This window comes from Frankliniella occidentalis, unplaced genomic scaffold (genome assembly GCF_000697945.3).
Source record: "Frankliniella occidentalis isolate FOCC.00 unplaced genomic scaffold, Focc_3.1 Scaffold69, whole genome shotgun sequence".
Classification (NCBI taxonomy): domain Eukaryota; kingdom Metazoa; phylum Arthropoda; class Insecta; order Thysanoptera; family Thripidae; genus Frankliniella; species Frankliniella occidentalis.
In genome coordinates this window covers 819,501-829,595 of record NW_026267199.1, presented here as the reverse complement: position 1 = coordinate 829,595, position 10,095 = coordinate 819,501, and the positions used below count along the sequence as shown (strand labels likewise).

The 10,095-nt window shown below is 49.0% G+C and overlaps 1 protein-coding gene across 1 annotated transcript; it reads right to left on the bottom strand.

The window, feature by feature from the left end:
* Positions 1-4,878: 4,878 nt before the first annotated feature.
* Positions 4,879-6,590, bottom strand: LOC113203892 (calcium uniporter protein, mitochondrial). Its single transcript, XM_052268429.1, has 5 exons — positions 6,362-6,590; positions 5,683-5,948; positions 5,399-5,602; positions 5,147-5,302; positions 4,879-4,992 (listed from the first exon to the last, which is right to left on the bottom strand). The coding sequence occupies exons 1-5, from the start codon at positions 6,588-6,590 to the stop codon at positions 4,879-4,881; spliced, it is 969 nt and encodes a 322-aa protein (XP_052124389.1).
* Between the last annotated feature and the right edge of the window lie 3,505 nt (positions 6,591-10,095).

Sequence of the window (10,095 nt, the reverse complement as noted above, 5' to 3'; positions counted from 1 at the left end):
TGCCCGCGCCGCAAACTACTAAATAGGGAAAAATGAGCCTCGGTCAGTATTCGAACCGACAACCATCCGCGTCTCGGACGCGCGCTGTACCAACTGAGCCAATGCTGAGGCTTTTGAATGGGTGAAGCTTATCTCCGCTGTGGCTCACAACCCGAAACATATGGCCGTCAGAGGGGCAAAAGGGTACCGTCGACTAGATTCGAACCAGCGACTGTTTGAGTACCAGCCCATCACGCCGCACGGTTGTAAAGTCATGGCCAGCGGAGCGCGAAAAATATCACCCGGCCGAGATTCGAACCAGTGACCAGGTTCATACTGGGGCCAGACGCCACCGACTCGGCCACGACGGGACGGTACGGAGGACAACTTACGGAGACATGCACATCTCAGCTGTGACTGACGCCCGAAGAGACTTGGCCAGCAGAGCAGGAAAAATAATCGCGGACGGGATTCGAACTACCGACCATCCCCTCGATCTGCCAACGATCACGCTTTAATACGCTCGGCTACCAGCTGGCTCCTTCGGGGCCGAGTTTTGAGCTCGGACCTGCTTAATAAACCGGAGACAAAAAGCGACAAAGAAAAAATTTGCCCCGCCCGGGAGTGGATCTTAGGGCTGACAATTTTGGTTCGGATGAAGCTGCATGCGGTCACGTCGACTGTAGCCACAACTGTTTAGCTACAAAAGGGGCGTGTGGCTGGTGGCGTCGGATATCGTATGTTGCCCCATTTGTGACCTCATTTTTGTGTCCATGAACAGGGACGTGTCCACTACCACTTGTCGCCGCGACACGAGTTGTCGCTTGGACGCCTGGGAGGTAGGCCACGGATTCTCTCTAAGGCCTCTGTCGTGACGGGGACTTTGGGTTTAGGCTTCTTTTGACCCCAGGTTCATAAATCCTTTCTAGAGCTGAGCAGTGACGCCGCGTCAATCTAGGCGTGGGTCGATGATTTTCGCTGAAAACGCCTGGAGGGTAGGCAGTGCTTTCCTGAATCGGGCCCTTCGCGGCCCCCTGTCCCTCCGAGTGCTTGGACAAGGCGAGAGCTTCGGATATGCATTGATATCTTTCGTTTTCTCTTTAGTTCTTAGCGCTGTTTACTTCTGGTTGATATTCTAGCATTGGCGGAAGTAATGAACTCGTCTATAGACGGTTCAGTTTAAGCTGACTCGGGCCCTGTCGGCTGTAGCTACAATCGTGTAGCTACAAACAGGGACGTCCTGTTTATGGCCTCAAATGGGGCAACATACGATGTCTGACGCCACCAACCACACGCCCCCTTTTTCAGGTAAACAGTTGTAGCTACAATCGACATGACCGCATGCAGCTTCATCCGAACCAAAATTGTCGGCCCTAAGATCAACTCCCGGGCGGGGCAATTTTTTTCTCTGTCTCTTCTTGTCTCCCGTTAGGCAGGTAGACGAAGCGTCTACAGTATACAGTAGGGGACAGCCAGAAATAGTACTGTTTTTTGATGTATTTGTAATTTATTTTTTTTCAAAGAAAGCAATAAACTTTCAACTGATTTAACAATAACTTCAACAACAAGGGAACTCCTTTATCTAATTATGGCGCTTATTATACAGATGATTGTGAACAAAGTCAAATTTTACTAAAACAAGTCTTCAACAAACAAAAAAACACTGACTAGCAGGAAGGGATGCAAGTTTAATGATTTGCGTTTTATTTTAACTGATAAGAGAAATAAGAAAATTTGTCTGTTTTGGTTTTTAATAGGTATGTTGTTTTAAATGCAAAATAAATAATTGGACAAAACCCTATAAGAGTTTTTAACCATAAATTTACCATTCAAAAGTATGAAAATTTGAAGGATGTAAAATTCAGAGTTAAGTTTAAGTCTGTGATAAAAGATTGGGTATTGGACAATACAGATCACTAAGAATGTGAAAGAATACTGCCAAAACCCTTGGGCCTTCTCCATACAAAAAAAGAGCCTCTGTATGCAAGGATTCCATATAAAAAGCAACGGTAGTCAGACAAAGACTTACATACTAGTGTTTAACACATGTGTGAGTAGAGCACTATAAAAGTCAATTAGCTGGCGATGGGAGTTTTCTATAATCCATAGAGCAAAGTAAGGAAGATAAATATTTCAAATTGGGACACAAATTGTTGTTTAATTGTACCCCATGTGATCTACTTGAACCTGCTCTATATTACATATATATTATACATACAGTTTTATGCTGCTTTGCATTTGATAATGTGAATTGATAGAACACAACAAAAAGAATGCAATAGAAGAAAGACAATGATAATTATTGTCAGAAGTTCCATGATCTTGGCATATCTCTGACAAACTTTGGATTTTGTCCTGCTGTTGATGGAAATGAGCTGAAGGCAGTATAAATTACACAATACTAAGCAATTAAACATTTTAAAAAGTTTCCACAAGTTCTGGGTTAAAGCTAGCTAAGTTGTTACCCTGATTCAGGCCGTGTTGTAAAATATTCAATTAGGATTTTAGATCATGAAAGAACAATGTCCAAATTATTTAAGAATTTTTTTTACTTTGGAACCTTGGACCTATTTTATTTGGTGCAGCACAACACCTTCTTGAAGAACACAAATATCATCTCTTTCGGGATTAACAAAGGGTGTGTTACATTTCATGAGGTTCAATGATTTGATTTGACAGCCCTGATCAATTTTGTTATGAAGTATTAACCAAAATGTTTGTAAAGTCTTGAAATTAAATTTAAGAAGTACAACCTTTGTTTCCTGTGAAGAACGTAGGAACGACAACAGAGTTGTTTTAAATGCCATAGATTATGAAGAAGTTTAAGCTCTTGAAATTTTATGATCATTGATGATAAACAATAGTAATAGTGTTCAGTGTGGCAGACGCCTTTAATTTTGACTGCTTCATATATCAATCCAATTAAGCATCATAAGTTGGGGTGAAAAGGAGTTGAAAAACCTTACAATGTAACAAAGTGTAAAGAATAAGAATCCTCTTGAACCCTCAACGTTAGATTTCTGACAAAAAAAAACTAAGGCAGGACTTAGATACAAACTGGATTAAACAATATTTGGGTTAAAAACACCTTAAAACTGTATACTAAATCCCCACAGTAGCAAGCTCCCCTGCGTCATACCAAAATTATCAATTGGTTTAGCGAAAATAAATTATGGCATATTTTCATCTGCTCGACCACAGCCATTTATAAATTCTAGAATGATCACTGCAGGGTCTTTCCCAAAAACATGAGCAATATATAACATTAAACAAGAGTCAATGAAACTTAATTATCTAAGCAACATAAAATAGAGTGTAGTGCCTCCCAGATTTATTTTATTTACAATCTTTTGGGCAGGTTGGGAAAAATATGAACACTAGAATTATGAAAGCAGAGAAAGTTAAATATAACAGTTAATAGGCTTTGAAAAATGTTAGTATCCTCTCAAACACATATGACAGAAGAATGAATAAAAATGGGTGTTAAAATTTCAAATGTTTAATGAAATAGACCATAGCAATACAGAGGTCAAAATTTAAGGCCTGAGATTTCTCTACACTATATAAAACAGATAAGATAGATTAAAATCTTTGTTCACATAATCACAATAATCTTCCTTCTTTTGTGCTAGTTTACTCTTGACCCTGCTCTAGCAGCATGTTGAAAATCACACAGCACTTTGCTTGTTTTTCCCAGTACATAAAAGGACACTTTCTCAGAATTATTTTATGTGGACTCAGCTCAACTGGCCCTGTATACATCATGGCACTTGTTAGACCATGAATACAAATAAAAGAAACGGTTTTGAAAGTACATATGTCTTTCTTGGAAATCCTTTTACTGCTGGTGCTTTAAAACAATTTTTTACACCAACTACCCATTCTCTCCCCACTTTCACACTTAGTACCAGTGTACCATTGGTGCCATGTTGGGCAGTTGATCAAGGTAGCTCAGTTTTAAAATATCCATTTAGAAATGTGTAAAGAGCATGAGATAACAGCCTCCATTAGAACAAAGTTACTCTTACTATTAACAATATTTACAAAGATAAAACAATGTTTTGTATTTTGTGCACAAATACATACGATTGATCAAGTAAAGAAAGTCTTTCAAAATATATGTACAAAACATTCAAAACATGCTAACAGATTACAGTTCTGATGTTCTGATTAAAGTACACCTACTGAGAGAGAGAGATGATCACACAAGGTTACTTAACATGCACTTCTTCCATCACAGATTTGAAGGCTTATAGTCAAGCTAGTTTTTAACATCAAGAAATAAAGCATTCACTCATAAAAAAATACTAAATTGATCGCAATACAAAGGCAACCAGTCCAGATTGTTAAACCCCTTTTCACAGATACATATTGATATCTGAACTACCTATCTAATTAAGTGAAAGGCTCAGCAAAAATGTAATGAATGATAAGGTTAAGCCAACTCATTGATTAAATAGACTGTTGATGGTAATCTGTTTAATTGTTTAAGTACAATAAAGAAAGATGATGTAACACAAATGCAAGGTACTAGGAAAATGTTGAATGAAAAGTACCATACAATGCACACAACGAATGCTAGAAAACAGGAATATAAAACAGTTTAGAAGAGAGCTTTTCAGAAAAAAAAATGACTGAATGTAAGGAAAAACAGGTATTACAAAGACAAGATTGCGGAGGGATGTAAAATCCATTTAAAATTAAAGTACATGAGCCTTTATTTATTTTTGCCTTTATGGTCCTAGAGAATCAGTCCAGCTGGTCCTCTTAAGGATCACAGGCAGGTAGGTATGTCACTGATGTTCCATCTAATTGTGACACTAAATCACCATTGGAAATCTGAATACTCAATTGTTTGAACAAATGACAAAATTTTCACAATCGAAGCTGTCTCTTCCTTCAAAACGGTTTTTGCAACAGATATTCCAGATCAATTTTTTGCATTGAAATATCATAGTGCACATGTAGTGGAGAATTGTTATGATATTTGACACAAGAAATATGAATTGCAATCTAGAAATTTAATACCAGAAAATTAAGAGGACGGTTTAGATGATGAAGAGCTAGATTTGAAAAATTTGTCAATATTGAGCAAGTTTCTAATCTGTTCTAAGGGAGAGCGCTGGGAAGTGTATGGAAGGTCTACTGGTCGAGCTGGAAGATGTACTTGCAAAGGGTCTCGTAGTTTAGCCAGCATTTTTTCTAACTGATAGGCAGAAGCCTTCAATTCATTGTATCGAGCTACATCAAGCCCCCTCCTCTGAGCCAACCTATGGAATGCTCTGAGGAATGAACGGCTACGGTATCCTTCATATCCACATTCCTGAAAGCAAATGATGATTTATTTTACCATGATACTTACTAGAAAATGCAGAACAAAAAGCAAAAGATGAATCAAAAACCAAAATGATTGCCTTACCTGTCCTGTGACAAGTGAATATCCATAGAATCCCATGGCTGTGAAGTAAGTCACAAAGTATGTAACCGGTTCCATTATGTCCCAACTGTACTCCCACCATGTCAGTCTTCCTAGAACTCCAAACTGCGCCCCCATTAGGAAGAGGAGGAAGAAAGTTTTCATAACCACCCACGACTCGGCTTGAGTGGAAATTTCCCGGGCAATCTGCAACGGATAGAATAGTTGAGGGACGCCATCTCTTTGCGAGATGAGCGGTGAGAGCACAGAGTATCCATCCAACCCACCTCCTCCATGGGCGCGAGCTCCGTCTTGGTCTCCTCGAGCCTGGCGAGCAGCTCCCGCTCCATGAGCAGCTGGTGCTCCTGGACGTTGAGCGACTCGTACAGCCGCATCACGAGCAGGCGCACGTCGGACATCTGCTGCGCCTGCTCCTGGGACAACCTGGCCACGGGGGGCACACGCACCGTGTACTCGACGTCGTTAATCTGGAGCTTGAAGTTGTCCTGCAGCAGAGACTCGATCGAGTTGCCAGAGCCGATGCGGACGCCACCTGGGGGCAAAAGTGAGATACAAAGACTTTGAGATATGTTTCAATATCACCGTAGGGCACGCCTATCTCGCCATAGCATGGCACTATGGCAGCTTTTACCGCGCTCCCACGACGGACTTGCGCCGGTAGGTCGACAACCCAAGTTACATGGCCAGGGGGGCCAGTTGGGAAAGGGGGGGGGGGGCAGGCTGCAGCTCCCTAAAGTACAAGTGGTCTAGAAGTGCTGAGTTTGTGTTTAGTTAACGGGGTGCTGGGGTGCTACGGGGTCCTATAGGGGGTTCTGAGCTGTCGGGAACGTTTTCCCCCCATATACTTAGGTTTATAAGGCGGCGAGTCTCAGGACCCCGTAGCACCCCTCAGCACCCCGTAGCACCCCCCGTGGCACCCCGTTAGCTAAACGCAAGCTGACTTACCCATGGTGCGGACGGTGACGCGGTCTATGCCGCGGTCCTCCAGCTTCAGCATGTGGACGAGGTCGCCCACGACGTGGGACACGGGGCGCAGCCGGAACGAGCAGGGCTCCCTGCGCGAGGGCAGCTCCACCACGAGCTCCGGGAGCCCGCCGCGGTACTCCACCCGCACCTCTGCAACACACAAAACACGACGGTCAGGCAAACGACAAAATTTTGCATCAGGTTCCATATTATCGCGACAGTGGTGAACGCTAAGGGCGTCGCTCAATTCTCGGAAAATGTAAACATTTTTTTTTTTGCTCAAATTATTTTCTTTTTTTGAGTAGGGGTTTTCCAGCTATGAAAATCCAGACACATTTACGAGTCTGGCAAGGTGATTCAAAGGGGCATGGGGCGGGAGTGAGTGCGACGGCCTCCCCCTCCCCACCCAGCACCCTGACCCTCACCTGCTTTTGCCACCCGCCCGCAACATCCCGTCTGCCCGCGCCCGCGGCGTGTCGGGGCGGGGCGCCTAGTGCGTGCGCCGCCGGGGGCTCGGGCTCATCCCAGCACACCCCGCAGAAATGCCTTGGCTCGAGCGAGTCGTATTCAGTTTTGATGATCCCCGAAATAGGGTCAAGGAAGATAAGTAGTTGGGGTTGAGCAGATGCAGAGCAAGACTAATCGCATCGATCGTATACCTGGAGAGGGTAACGGCGAGTGTGTCGCAAATTCAACCTCAGATTTCAGAATAAAGCATTCCGGTAAAGCTGAAATGCAGAAGAATGCGGCGAAGAAGAAAACGGAAGTCCCATGTAAAAGCAGGGATTTCCGTTTTCTGCTTCCTTGCATTCTTCTGCATTTTAGCTTCACCGGAATGCTTTATCCTCTTTTCCATTGTGAGGCTGCGCTGCAGTGCGTCTATGCCTGGACTGTTCGCACCGCACAGCCAGCAAAGTACAGAGAGACTAACAGGGCCCGCTGGTACGAACACGCTGGGATGATGACGACTTCGCCTGTCCTCATCAAGATACGCGTTGTACGAGACGTTCCCCTAACAGGACAGGGCGGGGCGCACGCTAGGAGCTCCAGAGCTACTAGCTCTAGCGGGCCAGCGGGCGCACCCTTTGACGTGACCGTGCCGAGCAGGCGGCCTGTGGGCGCGGCGACGTGGCGTGCCTGCGAGCAGGGCCATGCCCTGATCCGCGTGCAGCCACAGCCACCCCACCCCACCCGGCAAACAAGGGACGAGAAACCGTACCGGTGGCAACACGCGAAAACTGGAAAAGTAGGGAGAGGGCGAGAGGGGAGGAAGGAGGAAATTGCAGCGTTTCAATCAAGTGCAGCACAAGTCCCTTGAACAGTCAAGCCGCCCTAGTCTGCCATGCTGTCGGCTTGCTCATCATACGGCTCGGCATGTCAGACCGCAGACCCCCAACCGCCCAACTCCAAAGTCAAAAACTTATCAGCGTTTGTGACACGTCAGGCGGTTGCCGCATCCTGCACAACCCTGCTGGCGATCAAGCCATACTGTAATAAAGTTTGGATTGGTTTTGAGTTCAGACAGCTAATAGCGGGCGCAGGCAGGGGGTGCACGGCTGGCGGGCCTGGCAGTGGCAATGGCCGCAGCGCTCGGACGGTGCAGAATGCGCCCCGGCCGTTGCCAAACACCCTCAGTTAACACCCTAGGTGGGAGGGGCGGACGGGTCAGGGATCAGCTGAGCCCGCTACCGACAGTATGCACCACGGGTAGGGTGCAGTGCAGAGCAGAGTGCACCTCGGCCGTTGCCAAACACCCTTAGGGGCGGGCGGGTCAGCAGCGCTCGCGGCCGGCCGTATGCACCACGGGTAGGGTGCAGTGCAGGGTGCACCCCGGCCGTTGCCAAACACTCTTAGGGGCGGGTGGGTCAGCACCGCTCGCGGCCGGCCGTATGCACCGCGGGGAGGCCCCGGTGCGTGCCGCGCCCGCCGCGCCCAGCCCGGCCCTGCCGCTCTCGGCGCCACACCGTTCCGTTCCACATGGAGGCGGTTTTAGGTGAAGAAACCGACATGGATCCTGGCGCGGCGCGGGCTTGGCGCGGGCGCGGCCCCGGGGCGGGCGGAGGCGCGCGGCCAGTGCAGCACGGAGCTCAGAGGTGGGAGGACCGCAAGCAGGGCGTCAGAGTCAGGGTGCGAGTGCGCGTACTCCCAGTGCGACGGGGAGGCCACCACCATAGGGGGCAGCCAGAGCTCTCGGTACGGCAATGCGGGCGCGGGCCGCAACAGCGACGTCCTCCGCGCCATCGACGCCCTGTGGCTGGAGGCGGCGACCTCCGAGGCCCGCACGGCCGGCGGTCACCCTGGCGGCCACCACCATCACCACCACCACCACCCGCCCTGGGGCGCGCAATGGGGCGAGACCGCGGCGCCGTGGGGCGGGCCGTGGAGTGCGTCGTGGGACGAGCTGGAGGCGGACTGGGACCGCATGGGCGTGGGCGCGGGGTCCATGAGGTGAGTCCAGCACACGACAGCACCGCCAAGGGCCGCACCCGCAGGCGGCGGCCACGCGGGGCCTGGGGTACCCCGAAGGGCACCCCGGGGAGCATCCCTAGGAGCACCCGAAAGGGGCACCCCGAGGAGCACCTCCAGAGGCACCCCGAGGAACATACCAAAAGGGATCCCGAGGTGAACCCCGAGGAACAACAACAAGGCCCCAATAAGATACCAACGTTGCACCCGAAGCAACCCCAAAGCACAAAGGATCACCCGATTCAACGCCGTAAGTAGGCGTCGCGGGACGTGATGGTGCGCTTCATGTAGGCCGGTGGTGCTCCAGCCGCCAGCTCGCCGCGCCGCGCCACGCCACGATGCGCTGTGCCGCTTTCAGGGCAGTGAGAGCGAAAGAGCTGGCGGGGCGAGCTCAAACACACGCTCGAAGTATTAACGAGGAGCTTCGAGGAGAAGGGCGCCGCTGGGGCGTGCCGCGCTGTGCCGGCCCGCTGCTCGGGACCCGGCGCCGCACCGGCTGCGACAAGCCCAGCAGGACGCAAGCGACATGTTGCACCTTTGACGACCTGCAGAGGCGCAGAGTACAAAGTGCATACACTTTGAAAGGCCAAAACCGGGCAATCTGCGCGTTTTCCGCGCTATTTGTTTTCACTGAGAAGCGCAGAGTTTGGCAATTATTGCCCGTTACCGCGGCGCAGAGCCAGTAGGCACCCCAAAGGTGTAATGTACATTACACCTTAGGCACCCCCCTCCCCTCCGCCCCCAGCGTGGTGGGGCAGTCGCTGTGGGGGCCCACCATCCACCTGGCATCGGGACCAGTTTGTCCTAAGGTGATACCACCTTAGTTTGCCCCCCCCCCCCCACCAAGTCCGCCCAATGCACCAAATGCACCTGCGTGCCTTCGAGGTCGCCGCCCTTGCTCGAACAGGTGGTGCCCCCAGCCAACGCAAGCTCTGAGAGCGCCTGATAGGTAGGCAACATTTTGCATGCAGTGCATGCGCGTACTGCAGGGTTGCCTACCCTAAATCTCGCAGGCAACAAGCCCCCGTTATTTTACGTAATGCATCTGAAAAAAGCAGACGTTATTTCTGAACGATCCCGTAGAAGGCAGGCGGAGACACGCGACCGACACGCGCCCGCTGCACACCCGAGCACACCACACATGCGTATATTGGTTTGATTTTTGCCTAACTTTCTGGCAGCACTCCAGCACCCGCGTCCCGCGTCATATGTCACCATTTGGTCTTCGGCTTCCCCTACCCCCCCCC

Bases quoted from the DNA above. Each gene is read 5' to 3' on its own strand.
- LOC113203892 (XM_052268429.1), bottom strand. From the start codon at position 6,590: ATGGAACCTGATGCAAAATTTTGTCGTTTGCCTGACCGTCGTGTTTTG. The intron at 5,949-6,361 runs GTAAGTCAGCTT...TTTTGCCCCCAG, and splicing joins CGTCACCGTCCGCACCATGG to GTGGCGTCCGCATCGGCTCT. The intron at 5,303-5,398 runs GTAAGGCAATCA...ATTTGCTTTCAG, and splicing joins ATTCACTTGTCACAGGACAG to GAATGTGGATATGAAGGATA.